The following is an 18,215-nucleotide window of genomic DNA, read 5'->3' as shown; positions in this document are numbered from 1 at the left end:
ATCACCAGGTGCACTGATTGCTAGAGTGCAGAGGGACATGGGTTGATATTAATGGTCTTAACTCAAAATGTATATATCACACAGCTTAGATTTTTGGATTAAATCGAGAGTGATGTAAAAAAAAAATCTGTAGTGTAAAAGTTGCACGTTCATCGAATGTCAATGTATATTGTTTCTTTTGTCTAGTTAGCTCAGTTGGAAGAGCTCTTGACTCTGAACCGCAAGGTCATCGGATTGAATCCTGGCAAAAGCAACACAGCATATGAGTAATATGGTTCCCTGGTGTATAGAGCATTGTTACAGGTATAGACTCAAGTGTTTGTTAATGTTGCTACCCTTTAAATGGATATGGCCAATAATGTGGCATTGGACGCTTAACGTTAAATATTTGGGGTTCCAGATCAATCCGGGGTTAAGAACCCCGGATTGATCTGGAACCCCAGGAATCGAACTCTTGACACTACCTGTAGTGAGCTGAGACACTACCTGTAGTGCTACAGCTTCGTCCAGGCTGAAGTTGTCTGTTGAAGATCATAAACGTTTGCCTTCTTTCATGAACCAAGCCCCTGTTTCATTAACACTAAGATCACTCGTTCACAAACCATTTACCAATGGAGAAATTGTACCTCTCCTCGGACCGAAACTAGTGAAAGTAGCCGATCTACAAGCTCAGAAACACGTTGCTATCTGAAAAGTTGTGAGATTGTAGATCGGCTATTTTCAGAATGTCATACATTGAAAATAACTACTCTCAAATAAGCATTTCACGTTATCTTTAACAATTGCATTATGCATTAATTGATGCAGTTGTGTTTTGTGCGATGAAATTGAAAAGTAGCCTGCCTGAGGTGAGGATTGAACCGGTATCCTTGCGGTTGTGAGGGAGGTACTGTAGAGAGAAGCCATTTGACCAACAGACCTGAATTGGTGAAAAAGGAGGTCACACAGATGACACAGTTTCACGCAAATTGCTCAGAAATCCTGGGTTTAAATGTTTTTCAAACTGCTCAATATGGCGGAAAATCTAAGCGCGGAGCTTACTGGTCAAAGTGATAGATGTTTTCCTCATGAGTCAAGGCACATGTGTAAGCAAGTTTCATGGCTGTCGGCCAAACAAGGCATGACTTTTGCCTGTTTAAAGTTTGCATTTTCAAAAAAATTGCTATAGCGCCCCCCTTTGGCCAATTGGAGTAAGATTGGTTTCAGTGATATTTGGAATGACCCTCTACATTACCGTAAAGTTTCAAACAAATTTGAATCTGCATGTATGTGTTAGGGGCAGATGAATAATTGTCATAAAACTGCAATATTCATTAGCTCATAAAAGCTTAACGTTTTCACTTAGAAAAAATCCAGGTCCAAAGTTCATGTGTAGAAAGTTTTGTGCAGATTGCTCAAAAATCCCAGGAGGAGTTTGATTTTAACTTATTTTCATATCATTCAAAATGGTGGGAGATCTAAAGGTCAGAGGTCAAAAGTCAGAGTGTGACATTTGTTTGGCATGAGGAGACGCATGTTTGTATCGAAGTTTCATGTCTGTAGGTCAAACAGGGCATGAGGTGTACCTGTTCAAAGTTGGCATTTTTCAATTGAGTGCTACAGCGCAACCCTTTGGCCAATGGTTGTGAGTTTCGGGCCTTGGCCGTTTGGCATAGCCCTTTACCATATTGCAGAGTTTCGTAAAATGTGACCACACGGTTAGGCCGGAACTGCAAAAACGGCGGAAGAATAATAATGAAAGCCAACAGTTTCAAAGAGGTTTCGAGCCTTATAAGCCTCGAACCCTCAAAAATAGCTGCGATACAGGTGTCAAGGAATTAGCCTCGCGTGGCCAGACTATATCACTGCGTGGATATGAGTTTGGTGCTTCTATGAGGAAGTTTTTTTTCCAAGGGGCGGGATCAAAAGAATGGCTCTCGACCAGGGCAGGAATTTCACGGCGGCCACTCGTTGCCCCTCTCTTTGGCCGTGTGCCCCTTAAAAATTACATGCCCCATGGCCACTGTGGCCGTGTTGCCCCCTGCCGGCCCTGCGCACGCTGATTTCACCGTTTCCTCTGCTGTCAATACGGTAGACACCAGTAGGCCGTGTTGTGACCCTCCAAAAAGTGCCTAGAAAATGAATTTCGTTCCCACGTCTTGGATCTACTTTTTCAATGCATTTTTGCATAGACAATACCCTTGTGGACTTTGGGTTAAAATACCTCCGCACAAAATCCTGCAGTATTTTTTCACAAGCCAGAAATGTATATTAAAGTGAATAACCAAAAAACGAAAATCTTGTGCTGCTATTTTTGCTTGTAAAATATTGAAAATTGATTTTGGCAACAAAAAATCTTTCTCAAATGTTATAAATACGTGTACCTAACATCTGAAACAAGTATTGGTGCCTTAGTGTACACATGTTTGAATTTTGATCATGAAATGTAGAAAGAAAACGCTTCTACTGAAGTGATTGGTGCCCAGCACAAAGAAACATACACATAGTACATTTAGCTAAAAGCTTATATTTCATACATAGAAAATGTCACAACCTACTGTGTACTGAAAGGTAGGAGAAAAAAAGCAGCACTCCTTGGCCCAAAATGGCTGAAAATCAGCCCCCTAGATTGGAATAATGCCAAAAATGGACTAGAGTAAAATAAATACACTAAAGCTCCAAATTATTACAACATATGGTATGAAATATGTATTAAAATACCACAGTGTGTCACAGCATGTGTCATTTGTACTCAACCCTCCCACCCACCCCCCAGATCAGGCCTTCTGTGTCACTCACAGGTATGAACAGAGAAATGTTGGTTGACAGTGCAACAATAGTATACAAATATGACAAAATATGAAAGTGCAGACTGCATCTCCTGTGGATGACCACTGATCACACCATTGATGGATTTGGGGCACCAACTTGACTCAATGAGTGTCTTGCAGCCCTGCATCACCAAACCTTTTTCCTAAAATACCTAGGAAGGACATGTTCAGAGATGTTGCACTTGGTAGGGCAGTGAAAAACCAGCTGGGGGAAATCAGGGGTCAACCTCCACTTCAATTTATCCTGCCTGCAACATAAAATGTTAGGGAAAGATGAGCACAAGTGTATAAATAAAGATGTATTAACAATGATAGCCAATTTAGTTTAAATATACTCTCATAGACGTTTTTGTGAGGGAATACATCTATAATATACTTTTCAGCATAAAGGTTTTTGTTTTGTTTCCCAGAACTGTCAAAGACACACATGGTATTTGAGTTACCTGTAGTTTGAAGCATCAAGATCCTCATGCTTCTTCATTGTGTTTACGAACATCCTTCGTAGCTGGTTTATTTTCAGCACCTCTTGGTCAACTGTAAGCCATGGCGGATGACTCTCACAGAAGATCTTGTAGCGGTCAGCGAAGGGTGGTTCATTCCCCCCCCCCCCCCCCCCCACACACACACACACACACACACACACACACACACACACACACACACACACACACACACACACACACACACACACACACACACACACACACACATTAACCATTTATTTATGTTCACATAAAGGAGAAACATACAGGGACACAAATATTATAGGTGCAGTAAGGTTACATTCACATAATCCTGGCATATGTCTTCACGATACAATAAACATGTCACTCAGTACTCTATGGGTATAAGTAACACCGTCTCCGCCATATATGGCGGCTGCCAATTACAGCACAATACTTTGCCAACCTTTTTGCCTCCTTTTTGGGCATCCAAAGTTGTTGAAACCCTCTAACAGCCAGTATGTGGGTATGTCCTATAGGCTGCCAAATATAAAAACAAATAGTCTGCACCTAATAGCCCATCTCTGAGATGGTACAGTATGTAGGAGTGGTTGGTATTTAATGACCTTTGTCATAAAGGCTTCCTCTAGGCTAGAGTCAAAGGTGCAGGCTATCTAATACAGACACTTCCCTGGACTCTTTATCAATCACAACATCTGGTGTACTAGCTGTTAACGATGTAAAGATGTCTGAGTTATCACAGAGATGGAACCCTGGATGAAATGACACACGAATGTTTAAAATACAGTAATAGCACCCATACAATCATAAAATGACAAATCAATATTTGACAGTCCAATATTGACATGCATGTTTTGTTTACCTCTTGGCCATATTGCCAATTAGCTTATGGGCTTTATCAGCACTGGTGAGATGCAGTGGTGGACATTCACTTGAGTACTGTACGTTTTTTTAGTACCTGTACTTTCAGTGGTGTAAAGTAACTAAGTACATTTACTCAAGTAGGCTACTGTACTCAAGTAGAATTTTGAGGTAGTTTTACTTTCACAACGCGACGTGTTGTGAGCTTGTAGATATGCTATTTTCAATTGATTTTTTTCATGTGATAACATAAAAAATGATTTCAGTCTCATGTTAAAATATGTCTCCCCCCAAATAAATTTATTGAAAATAGCAGATCTACAAGCTCACAACGCGTTGTGATGTGTTGTGAGCTTGTAGATCTGCTGTTTTCAATGCTTTTATCTGATAACACAAGACATTATTTCAGTCTCATGTTAAAATGTGATGTTAATCCGATCGGTAGCCATTTTCACCATATCCTTTCAACCACGCGACCCTATCGGATGGGAGGTGTATTGCACTCTGATACATTATAAATCTGTGAGAAAATGGCCACCGATCGGTTAAGAATACTCTTTATTGAACAATACGGAATATACGGGTATTTCTGCGGGACCATACAGAATTTTAACATCAATGGCCATGCGGTAAGCACTTTATATTTGAAATCTGAACGTTTATGTAGATGTACGGGTCGTAAATGGAAAAGTGCAAACACCTGGTTGAAGTTCGGTCGGGACAGACGACCGTCGCGTATCCATGGCTTGTTGTACATGTATCCCATCTTGTCCGTGTAAATTCCTGAACCTCTTCTTTCTGGACAGACATAAGATTCATATAGCATCGTTTCGAGTCCTTTTGCCGTGCTTTTGAAGGATATTTTCTTTGTTTTGACTTATTTTCTTCAGACGTTACCGTTGCTATGGCTGTTGTTGCAGGAAATGGTGGAAATAGAGGCGACCCCATTGGTTGTAACGGGAATCACGTGCCAAAAACCGCACCACCCCTTTGAAAGTATTACGACGCTGCTAAGAAAATAGTACCGACTTTTAAACACTAATTATAAAAATACTGCGCCAGATCAGATGTCGGTAATTTTTTTTCTTACTTACTACCAATAGATCTTTTTTAAGAAGCAGAGATTATTTAGGTCCACTTGGTGGGAACGAAACTGAACGAAAAGGACCTATACAACATGGCCTACAGTTGTCTAGTTGAGATTCAACATTAACTCTTTGAACGCCATTGACTCGAAAACGCGTCAATTGCTACTTAATCCACCCACGCCATTGACGCGTTTGACGCGTTTTGGGGGTTCGGGGGTCTTCAACTAGCTGGCATCTTTCCGCATCTTTTGGTGTCTTTGACTCGTCTGGGTCACAAACGGTTAACCAGAAATCACGTGATCAAAACAAAAACACATAAAAGCCTCCCAGGAACAGCGTTCTCTGTTGGGAGTAGGTACGTGTTTTGAGCAGAGAGAAGTGAGCAGAGACGGAGAGAGTTGAGACAGAGAGAGTTGGGAGACAGAGAGAGAATTTGAGAGAGATAAGACAGATCGGTGAGTTTATTTGAGTTTATAGTGAAGGGAGTTGACAGAAAGAGGAGGGGAAGAGCAGATTGTGTTTGTTGTGTTTGTAAAAAAAAAAAAAAAGACAAAAAAAGTATTTGTTTAGTTAGTTTAGTGTATGTAGAAGAGATCTGAGAAGGGAGTTTGAAGGAGAGCGGTGCGAGGTGGAGATCAGTGTATTTTGTATTGTAGCCTTTAGTGTATTTTTATAGTTTATTTGTAGTTTAGTTTTATTTAGTAGATAGAGCCATGCCGAGGGCTAAGAGGCAGCTCAAACCACGTCCTCTCCCCGGTCGTAGCAGTAGCTCGTCGGCCGCCGCCGCCACGGCTAACGTCTCCATGCGGCAGTGTACCCTGGAGGAAACTATGCATTTCTGCGACAGAAAAAGTCTTATACCGGAGACCGATTCCGACCTCTCTGAGGATGACGTTCGTCTCGAGAGTGGACCGGTGTGTGTTGGGACCAACACACCTCCACGTCGGAGTAGCAGAACCACCATTGTACCCCCCGATCACCGCAGAGAGGCCGTTGAATCGCCGTACAATTCTTCACAGACCTCCACACTGGCCACAGACGTGGATTCTGCGGATGAATGGTGTCCGATGCGAGAGGAACCAGATCCAGTGAGGAAAGGTTCTTTCCTTGACAGTGGTAAGAACTTTATTCATTTATAGGCCTACTTATCATTCATCTGCTTTATATTGTTCATGTTCAAACCCTACACACACAGGCGCTGTAGCCTGGTCTCCAGAGAAAACGATCCTGTGTGTGTGTTGCATAAAAATCTACAATTTGAAAATAGCAGATCTACAAGCTTACAACGCGTCGCTTGCGACGCCTTGTGAGCAGATCTACAAGCTCACACGCGACGCGTTGTGAGCTTGTAGATCTGCTATGTTTTATTACACCTCGAAGTTGGAGCCCTCTGTGTGCAAGCGTTTATTTATTCATTCATCCCTTATATATTGTTCATCAGCATCTGCTAAAAGTTCGGTTATAGATCTGGGTCACATGGACCTGGGTGCATGGTCTTTTTGTGGGGGTCCCTCATGCCGTTTCACACCAGAAATATAGTACATTGGATGTCCTATGCTAAAGCAAAATATATATATAATAGCTTGGCCCATGTCATTGGACAGTAAAATAAGCAATACGTTTTCATTACCCTGAAAAAATTAACAGGGCCATGGATGTTGAGCAGGCCATAAAAATGCTTTTTTGGAGGGGGGAATATACCAGGTGCCATGGGCCCCCCTCCCTGCATGTGCTTGAACTACTGTCAACAACAAAGTAGATCAAAGACCTGACCTGACAAAAAAGGTCATGTCATGAAAACAACAACAACAACAACAATGTTTAGATCTTCATGAGGTTCTGTCAACAAGCATGTTCACTTACCTTTGATGGTGTACATCAAAGGGTGGTGACCTATGCATGGTAACCTATGTAGGCTACTGTATCTTTTGATGTGTGCTTATTGTAAGTAGCTTTGGAATAAGAGCATCTGCTAAATGGTGAAATTGTAAATTGTAGATGAGGAGGAGTAGCGGAGCAGATAAGTGCTACGATCTTTCAATTTATGATACAAGCGTGAAAATTGGCATGAGCAGTCTCCATGGGTCACTTGACAAGAAAATTGTCCGAGGCAGTTGTAATTTCAAGATGGCGGCCATTTTTCAAGATGGCCGACACCTTAGTGTGCAGTTAAGTGATATGATGGTTTATTTGGTGATACAAGCATGAAAATTGGCATGAGCAGTCTCTGTGGGTCACTTGACAATAGGCCACCCACAGCTACTTGAAATTTCAAGATGGCGGCCATTTTTCAAGATGGCCAACACTTTAGTGGAGCAATTAAGTTATATAATGGTTTATTTGGTGATACAAGCATGAAAATTGGCATGAGCAGTCTCTGTGGGTCACTTGACAATAGGCCACCCACAGCTACTTGAAATTTCAAGATGGCGGCCATTTTTAAAGATGGCCAACACTTTAGTGGAGCAATTAAGTTATATAATAGTTTATTTGGTGATACAAGCATTACAATTGGCATGAGCAGTCTCTAAGGGTTGCTTGACAAGAAAACACTCCCAGCCACTTGAAATTTCTATTTTCAAGATGGCCACCCCCTGGATCCTCAAAAGATACATTTTCTCATAGAAAAGTATGTATTTTTTTTCATTAAGGACAATTATACGATTATTGTTATTATGCTAAAGAACACATCACAATACAGTTGTGTTGATTTGTTGATCATAGATAGATTAGATAAGAGTGAATATCTGCACTACCAGGGCACACTGGTGATATCACTGCTGTTAAACTCAGAGTGGGGTTCAATGTCAGCTAATTGAAAGTTAGTATCCCAAATGCTGTCTAATTTACCCCAAAACAATTAGATAGCCGCACCTGAATTGACAGGTTGTGCCAGCGCGGGAGAGCCGAGCCAAGGTTAATGGGGTTTAAGTTAACGGTACAGATCGCACAGGATTTAAATGGCATTGGATGAACGATCGGACTAAGTGTAGGGTTAAGGCACGAACTTAGTTGTATCCCATCTCTTGCCAGAACAGGCAGTGTGACTTACAAGAGTTCTTCAATCATGAGAACCAATCAGCTCCCGCCGCTCTCAGTGATGGAGGGAAACTCCGCACGTGTACCAAATCACACCTGGCTGAGATACTACAAGCGAAAGTGACATTGCCTGAAAAAAAGCCAGAATCAGATGTTCTTATAGTGGATGGATCAGCTATGGTGAATACACTGCCACCACGTTCAAGCAAGACGTTTGATGAATATGCAATAAGTGACATACTTCCAAGAATAGAGACATACAGCCATACATACAGGCGGACGGACATCGTGTTCGATGTTTACTGGAAGTCCAGTCTGAAGTCTGAGGCAAGGTCAAAACGGGGAAAAGCAATCAGGAGGAGAGTAACAGGCACAGGCAAAACTCCGTCAAACTGGCAAAGCTTCCTACGGGATGAAAACAACAAGCAGGAATTGTTCCATTTCCTTGCTGATAAAGTTACGGAAATGAAAACAGCCAATATAGTCATTGTGACGAAGGGGGAAGATGCTGTTAGCAACCAAGCTGCTAACCTGGATGCAGTAGCCCCGTGTAGTCATGAAGAGGCAGACACGCGTATTTTCCTTCATGCCCAACATGCAGTGAAACAAGGACACAAATCCCTGATGATCGATGCCAATGACACAGACATTGTAATCATAGCCACTTCTGTTATGCCCTCTTTGATGCAACTTGGCCTTGAAAAAATGTGGGTGACTTTTGGCAAAGGAGAGAAGACAAGATGGATCCCAATACATGAGGTAGTTTCAGCCATAGGACCAGAGAGAACACGTGGTATCCTCTTCTTCCATGCCTTCAGTGGTTGTGACATTGTGTCATCCTTCCATGGCAAATCAAAGAAGTCTGCCTGGAACACATGGGATGTGTGTGATGAGGTGTCAAACACATTTGCAACACTCAGCGAATGTCCCTCTGCAGTGGAGGATAGTGACCTGCAAGCTTTGGAGAGATTTGTTGTGCTCATGTATGACAGGTCCAGCGATGTCACAACTGTGAACGAGGCCAGGCTTGATCTCTTTGCCAGAAAGCAAAGACATTATGACTTGATCCCACCAACTCAAGCAGCACTCAAAGAGCATGCCAAACGTGCTTCTTATGAGGCTGGATACGTGTGGGGACAGGCATTGAAGCGACATCCACAAATGCCGAGCCCATCTGACTGGGGATGGGTGGAACAGGACGAGAAGTGGAAAGTCTTCTGGACACTTCCACCTATTGCGGAGAGTTGTTGGGAGTTGACCAAATGTGGGTGCACCAAGGCATGTACTGGAAGGTGTAAGTGCTTCAAATATGGACTCAGCTGCACATGCCTATGTAGTTGCCCCTGCTAGAACCTATTTGCATGTTTATTTTGCCAGAGTTTTTCCCCGTTGTCCTCTTTGTTTTCAAGTGTAGGCCTATGGCTCGGCTTCCCCTCGCCACATCGGTGCATCATGTTTTACTTTGTCACCAGTCTATTAGTGTGTAATTTTCAGTTGTTACTTTGTAACATTGCTTCCACTGCCTTCCACTGCCATACGTAACAGTGAAGCACATTTTCAGCTACTGCCATTCAGTATTAGCCATTGCTCAATTATAATTTTGGAGCACTGTCCGTTCAGCACCACAACTGTGCTAATCAGCACCTCAACTGTGCTAATTTATTAGTCATATTTTTTGTTCCCCCATCTCTTAGTATTTATTTGACACATGTAATGGCTGTTAGTTTAAAAAAAAAAAAAATCCTCCCTTGTGACTGTTACTGTGTCGTGGTAAGGGAGCTTGAGTACCTCAGTGAACCCTGACAGCTATGCCAGTAGGAGGCAACTCCTGACAGGTTTTACCAAACTGGACAGGTCATGGGCGAGGAGTCAGACAAAACACAGTCAAACAACCTCTCTTGACAGAGCTTTTTGAGGAACCCAATACATTTCTATGAGAAAAGGTATCATTTAAAGATCCACATGGCGGACGAAAGTCATCTTGAAATTTCAAGTGGTGGTTGTGGGGTTTCTTGTCAAATGACCTTTTGAGACGGCTCATGGCAATTTTCATGCTTGTATCACCAACTAAATGATTTCTTAAGCTTAACTGTGGTGGTTTTTCATCTTAAAAAATGGCCGCCATCTTGAAATTTAAAGTAGCTGTGGGTGGCTTATTGTCAAGTGACCCACAGAGACTGCTCATGCCAATTGTCATGCTTGTATCACCAAATGAACCATTATATAACTTTAATGCTCCACTAAAGTGTCGGCCATCTTGAAAAATGGCCGCCATCTTGAAATTTTAAGTAGCTGTGGGTGGCATATTGTCAAGTGACCCACAGAGACTGCTCATATCAATTTTCATGCTTGTATCACCAAATAAACCATTATATAACTTAATTGCTCCACTAAAGTGTTGGCCATCTTGAAAAATGGCCGCCATGTTGAAATGTCAAGTAGCTGTGGGTGGCCTATTGTCAAGTGACCCACAGAGACTATTCATGCCAATTTTCATGCTTGTATCACCAAATAAACCATCATATCACTTAACTGCCCACTAAGATGTCGGCCATCTTGAAAAATGGCCACCATCTTGAAATTACAACTGCCTCGGACAATTTTCTTGTCAAGTGACCCATGGAGACTGCTCATGCCAATTTTCACGCTTGTATCATAAATTGAAAGATTCTGCCAGAAAAAAGCATTTAGCCGCTCCGCTAGAGGAGGAGGAGGAGTTGGCTGTTGCCCGGGCTAGTGCCAGGGCTAGTGCCAGGGCTAGTAGTTCAAGGGCTACTACCAGATCTGGTGCCTGGGCTGGTGTTGGAGTTGGCAGTAGTGGAGGTATTATCATTTTACCTTTTTAGCATTTACATCATAAGTCATGGACCCAGCCTGAGACATGCTGGGAGTGTAAATCATATGATGATTTTGATCATATTTATAACTACCAAAATGTCACTGTGGTTTTAGATGATGAGGAGTTGGCTGGTGCCAGGTCTACTGCCAGTGCCATGGCTACTGCCAGGGCTCGTGGCAGGGCCTCTGTCAGGGCTGATGCTGCAGTTGGCGGAGGTATTATCATTTTACCTTTTAGCATTTACATCATAAGTCATGGACCCAGCCTGAGACATGCTGGGAGTGAAAATCATATGATGATTTTGATCATATTTATAACTACCAAAATGTCACTGTGGTTTTAGATGATGAGGAGGAGGAGGAGTTGGCTGGTGCCAGGTCTACTGCCAGGTCTACTGCCAGGGCCTCTGTCAGGGCTGATGCTGCAGTTGGCGGAGGTATTATCATTTTACCTTTTAGCATTTACATCATAAGTCTATGTAAGTATATGGACCCAGCCTGAGACATGCTGGAAGTGTAAATAATGACCAAACTGTTTTATATTTTACTCCTGTGATTTCAGAAGGGGAGATGGAGGGGGAGGAGGAGTCATGTACCGTACCACCTCTGGGCAGGGGCAAGAAAGGTAAGAAAAACTTTTTTGTGCTGAATAGTTCAAACTGTGACACTGACAGACAATAGTATTTATATTTATACTTTTTTTACATTTACCACACAAATGAAAAAATATGTATTGTAAATAGTAATTATGTCTTCCTATAATTTACAGGTCGCAAACGGAGCAGAGGTGAGGGGGAGGAGGAGGAGTCATCTACCGTACCACCTGTTGGCAGTGTAAAGAGAGGTAAGAAAAAGGTTTTTGTGCTGAATAGTTCAAACTGTGACTGTGACAGTTTATATTTATACTCGAAGCAAGCTAATTATCCATCACTTACCACACAAATGAAAAAATATGTATTGTAAATAGTAATTATGTATTCCTATAATTTACAGGTCGTAAACAGAGCAGAGGTGCAGCTCGTGGCAGGGCCGGTCATAGTAGAGGTGCAGGACGTGGCGGAAACAGTGGAGTTCCAGCTGCAGATCCATGGAAGGAGGAAAACAATGACTTCTTTCCAAGACGCATTCCCTTCACTGCAGACCCTGGACCTCGCGGTGCTGCTGCTGCTCTTGACTCTGTGGAGCCAGTGGACTTCCTGGAGCTTTTCCTGAATGATGTGCTCCTGGAACATATTGTCATTCAGACAAACCTGTACGCAGAACAGTGCATAACAGCCATCAAAACCATTCTCCCTCATGGAAGACATCACGCATGGAAACCTATTGACCTGTTCGAACTGAAAACATTCTTAGGTCTACATTTTCTCACTGCTGTTGTCCATAAGCCGGAGCTGGAGATGTACTGGTCTACAGAGGAAATCATAGCGACCCCCTTTTTCAGCAAAGCCATGAGTCGAAACAGGTTTCAGCTTATTTGGAGATTCCTGCATTTCATTGACAATTCCATTCCCATTGTTGTACCAGAAAATGGTGAAAAAGACAAGATGTTCAAAATCCGCCCAGTTTTGGATTTCGTTGTCTCCAAATTTCGAGACATGTACCAACCACACCAAAACATTTCCATTGACGAAGGTACACTGTTGTTTCGTGGGCGGCTCAATTTCAAAGTGTACAATCCCCAGAAACCTGTGAAATATGGCATAAAATCATATATCCTGTGCGACTCTGAGAATGGATATTGCTTCAATATGAGGCCATACTGCGGACAATATATTCCCTTGGTTGACACAGTGGTCTTCCTTTTAGATGGCTTAGCCGGTTCTGGCCACAGATTGTTTATGGACAACTTTTATAACTCTGTAGGCATGTGTGACAAACTTCTAACTCTCAAGACCCATGTCTGTGGTACACTGAGACTGAACCGAGGCGAACCTGAATTCATCCGACAGCTCACTAATGCTGACCTGGGAGTTGGGGATGTCGTTGCAAGGCATAACGACAAGGTGATGGTCTTGGCGTGGCGGGACAAGAGCATCGTAAGAATGGTCTCCACTTTCCATCAGAACGAGCGGGAGAACGTCACAGTGTGGCAGAGAGGCAAGAAGAAGGGTGATCCGAGTGTGCAAGTGGATAAATCGAAGCCCTCTTGTATTGTTTCATACAATAAGTCCATGAACGGGGTTGATAGACTGGACCAGAACATTACCTACTACCCGTTTATCAGAAAGTCCCAAAAGTGGACAAACAAATTTGTAGCCTATTTGTTTGAGATTGCCATGTTCAATGCGTTTGTCATCTATAGGGCCAAACATCCACAGGGCGAGTTCAAATGTCTTCTCTCGTTCATGCAAAGTGTGATAAAGTCATGGACCAGGCCGAGACCAGCTGGTGAGGAAGAAAGGAGGGCCCCTCCTCCACGCGCGCCTCCTCCACATGCAGAGGCACCAAGGGTACCCTTCCATGACCCTCAGTGCAGGATGGAGGCCAACCTGTCAGGCCATGTACTGGAACAGCTCCCGCCCACCCCCAAATGCAAGGGACCACGCAGGCGATGCAGGGTTTGCATTAAATCCAGCGCCCGGAGCGAGACGAGGTGGTTCTGTAAACGCTGCAAAGTGCCCCTGCACCCGGGAGAGTGTTACGCAACGTACCACTCGGTACACTACTCAGCTCACTGAATAGAACATGTACGCTACTGAATAGAACTGTCATGTATACAAATCTTTTGAAGATGGCAGATCTACGAGTTCAAGGCGATGCGTTGTGAGCTTGTAGATCGGCTATTTTCAAATAGCCAAGTGTATATAGGGTTGAGTAATAGTAACTAAAGTTTTCAAATAATACAATGCTTGTCTCTGAGATGTAGTGGAGTAAAAGTACAATGTTTTGTCTCTGACTGTGACACATGACTGACAGCTCATTTGACAGCCCCAGGAAAGTGTGTGCAGGGAACTTTCAATTCAATTCAATTCAAATGGCTTTATTGGTTTACATTGCCAAAGCAGAAAGCACAATACAACAATACAATCAAAACAAAAAATATGTACATTTGAAAGTCAGAATCTTCAATAGATCAATTTCTATGTACCAAGATCACTGGGTGCAGGTATAGTGCCGGAATATACACAATGATTAGTCTTTAGGGTGGTTGTGTTCTGTTTGATATCCTTCTCCTATCACAGCAACTCATGAATCTTGCTGCTGTGTTGGCACATTGTTACTTCGCCCAGCAGATATGGGAGTTTTTTGTCATTGGTCATTTTTTCAAAATCTCCGTGTGTGGTTGTAATCTGTGGGAAGTATGTGTCTCTGATGTCTTGGTACAATGGACAGACGGTTAGGAAGTGTAGCTCGGTTTCCACTTCATTTTGTGTGCATTGGGTGCATAGTCTGTCTTCTCTCGGGATACAGGGAATCTAATCTAATGCTGGGGTCCAGGGTCTGCAGCGAAGGCAATGTCTCTTGGGGGAAAAAAAGTTGTATGCATTACCTGTACAAAAGATAACAATAAAGTAAAACCTTGAACCTCGAATAGTATTTTGTTTTTTATATGTATACTGGGAACTAAATGGTGATGCATAGTTTTTTACCTGGGTTTTGTGGACACTATTTTGTAGGCCCTGCTATGATTTATAATAACCACTAGATATCATCATTACCACCATATATATATATATATATTGCTATTTTGTAGACTGTTTCATGCCATTGATGTAGTGTGTGTTTATATATATATATATATAGTATTTGTGACACAAACAGATATGCAATAGATTTAGTGCACTGAAAGATGCACTGGGCTGACACAACTGATCTTTGAATGTAAAACTCTGTAAAAAATGACTTATGCAATGTACCACTCGGTACACTACTCAGCTCACTGAATAGAACTGTCATGTATACAAATCTTTTGAAGATGGCAGATCTACAAGTTCAAGGCGATGCGTTGTGAGCTTGTAGATCGGCTATTTCCGGGCTAACTAAATGGTGATGCATGTTTTGTAGACACTATTTTGCTGGCTCTGCTATGATTTATAATGACCACTAGATGTCATCATTACCACCATATATATATATTGCCAATTACTATGTTGTAGACTGTTTCAAGCCATTGGGGTGTGTGTGTGTGTGTGTGTGTGTGTGTGTGTGTGTGTGTGTGTGTGTGTGTGTGTGTGTGTGTGTGTGTGTGTGTGTGTGTGTGTGTGTGTGTGTGTGTGTGTTTGTATATATATAGTATTTGTGACACAAACAGATATGCAATAGATTTAGTGCACTGAAAGATGCACTGGGCTGACACTTCACAACTGATCTTTGAATGTAAAACTCTGTAAAGAATGACTTACGCAATGTACCACTCGGTACACTACTCAGCTCACTGAATAGAACATGTACACTACTGAATAGAACTGTCATGTATACAAATCTTTTGAAGATGGCAGATCTACAAGTTCAAGGCGATGCGTTGTGAGCTTGTAGATCGGCTATTTTCGGGCTAACTAAATGGTGATGCATAGTTTTTTACCTGGGTTTTGTGGACACTATTTTGCAGGCCCTGCTATGATTTATAATAACCACTAGATCATTACCACCATATATATATATTGCCAATTACTATGTTGTAATTACTATGTTACTATGTTGTAGACTGTTTCATGCCATTGGTGTGTGTGTGTGTGTGTGTGTGTGTGTGTGTGTGTGTGTGTGTGTGTGTGTGTGTGTGTGTGTGTGTGTGTGTGTGTGTGTGTGTGTGTGTGTGTGTGTGTATATATATATATATATAGTATTTGTGACACAAACAGATATGCAATAGATTTAGTGCACTGAAAGATGCACTGGGCTGACACTTCACAACTGATCTTTGAATGTAAAACTCTGTAAAAAATGACTTTGATTTTTTTTTTTTTTTTTTTTGTAATTAGTTTGATAACAACTAAGGTTCACATATCTGATACCACGGAGGAGAAAAATAAAAGGCTACAGAGAGATTTCTGCTCCAGAGAGCATCTTTTACTAAAAGCCAGTTATCTCAGGTTTCCATTTGAAAAGGGCTGATTTTGCTGAAACCAAGCTCTACTCAACTGCTGATAAGTAAGGAACCGTACATGCTAGCAACTCACTTTTTTCCCCGGGTAAAGTAGACAGCCACACCTCTCTTTTGAGATATTTTGTGTAATTTTAGTCAAAACACAACATGTTTTGTGAGCCTTCAAAGATGGGGGAAAATGCTCAGAATCTCTGGCACTGGGCTGGCACTTTACTGAAAAACTCTGGCAGTCAAAGAGTTAAGTGAAACGCTGCACATAACCAGTGGGTAGGTTTGATTTCGAGCCTATATTCCAGCTGCCACTGACGTAAAAAAAGTAATTTTTCCCGTTTACCAATCCTGCCACTGACGTAAAAAACTTATTATTATTATTATTATTTTTTTTTCAAATTTGACCCAAAGACCAAGGAGATATGATTGTTTAAAGATCTAGACTCCCATCCACTTCCTTGTTAACTTAAAACTTAAAAATTCTGTATTTCGGCTCCTGAGTCCTTTTTTTTTTCGATGAAAAATCTCAGTGGGCAAACGCGGCCAGCAATAATTGTGGCAGTGAATGAGTTAAAATGCGCGCAAGCCAAGCACTGCTTTTGATAGAGAGAGGGGAGAGACTGGAGAGAGAGAGAGCAAGAGAGAGCGCGTCACGTGCGAGAGAGAGAGAGAGAGAGAGAGAGAGAGAGAGAGAGAGAGAGAGAGAGAGAGAGAGAGAGAGAGAGAAAGTATTCGTACAGACCGATGTGGTCCGATTTTTTAATAACTGCTAACAAATTAAAAGTTTAGGCTATCAATATCATACAAAAGTAGAGAGAAGCTGTGACCTCACCGGCACTCTAATGGACAATAAATAAATAATCCTTTTGCAAACAACATCCATGTTCTGTTCTCTTGTCAACAATGATACAAATGGAACGTTTATTTCAGCAGCTAGAATGTGACAGTTTGACGTTGTTTGAGTGCGTTTTTGGTGCGCAGCTCCTAGTTTAAGTTAATTGTCTTCACCTGCTGTGCTGCTGCGCAACAGGGCAGATCCCCGCCAGGCCAGGTGGCCCTACCCAGGCCCATGAAATTCATATGCAGGCATAGTGTAGTAGCAAATTAGAATGAAATCTGCTAAAATTTACTCATATACTGATACAGAACCATATAGACTATATATTGTCGCGGTCGGGTGGGAAAACTGAATGGTGAAAATATCCAATCTACAAGCTATAATTATTCATAATTAAGAAATGCTATATTTATTGATTTATAAAAATCAACTTAAGTCATTATTAGTGCAAGTTCAATTCCATTTCATTTGAATGAAAATAACTTAACTAATGTGACCCCTATACAGTCAGTTAAGTCCAGGGCTGAATGTGAGAAAATATTGAGACTAATAGGTTATTACTTTGTACAAATATTGGTAATTTGCCAATACATTGTTTTGTGAAATAAATGGGTGATATTTCACAGATAGTTAAACTATTCTTGTACTATATTAAAATTAAATCATCCTTAACCTTCAAGTTAAATTCATTATTTCCGTGGACTTAAAAATCATCGTTTTATTTGATGTCCTTCCTGCCCTGGCATTTGGCCTTTGTGCCTTAAAAAAATTTACAATACCAAAGGCCAAGTGGCCTTGTCCCTAAAATGACGAAATTCCAGGCCTGCTCTTGACACAATTGGTTAGGCCTATAACCAACTACTACCATATTTTAATACTGGGCCCTGATTGGTCACTCCAGACCCAAATCGCAGAGCACATTTTTTTTGCACTGGCAGAATCTTCTGGTCCCAGGCTACCAAGGAATGCACACGTCGTCATGGTTCTCTGGGCAAATAAAGGTAGTTTCCATACCCATACTGAGTAAATTATGATTAAGATGAAATAAAACGATAGGTTACGTATAGCCACGGTTATATATAGCATGTATTATTCACTCACCAAACACCTTTCTTACTGCACAAGTGAGTAAGTCTGACTGGGAGAATGGAGTCCCACTCCCTTGCTCGCACACTGCAATATAGAGGGGCTGTGACCAATGCCAGCCAATTGAAGAATTGACTGGAGCTTTGAGTTCTTCTG

The 18,215-nt window shown here is 41.8% G+C and overlaps 2 protein-coding genes across 2 annotated transcripts in view; both read left to right on the top strand.

Moving 5' to 3' along the window:
- Positions 1-18,215, top strand: part of LOC308074820 (uncharacterized protein) — a gene marked incomplete at its 3' end in the record, with an annotated part of 383,670 nt that overhangs the window by 127,615 nt on the left and 237,840 nt on the right. The window lies entirely within an intron of this gene.
- LOC308074126 (uncharacterized protein) overlaps positions 5,937-18,215 on the top strand; it is a gene marked incomplete at its 5' end in the record, with an annotated part of 16,847 nt that continues 4,568 nt past the window's right edge. The window contains 6 exons of the mRNA XM_080413458.1: positions 5,937-6,339; positions 11,215-11,316; positions 11,445-11,537; positions 11,663-11,725; positions 11,870-11,944; positions 12,094-13,737. Of these exons, the coding sequence (XP_080269584.1) occupies positions 5,937-6,339; positions 11,215-11,316; positions 11,445-11,537; positions 11,663-11,725; positions 11,870-11,944; positions 12,094-13,737 (2,380 nt within the window). The remainder of the gene's footprint in view (positions 6,340-11,214; positions 11,317-11,444; positions 11,538-11,662; positions 11,726-11,869; positions 11,945-12,093; positions 13,738-18,215) is intronic.

Source organism: Gymnoscopelus braueri (assembly GCF_963280865.1).
Source record: "Gymnoscopelus braueri genome assembly, chromosome: 19".
NCBI lineage: Eukaryota > Metazoa > Chordata > Actinopteri > Myctophiformes > Myctophidae > Gymnoscopelus > Gymnoscopelus braueri.
This window is presented reverse-complemented; position numbering and strand designations above follow the sequence as displayed.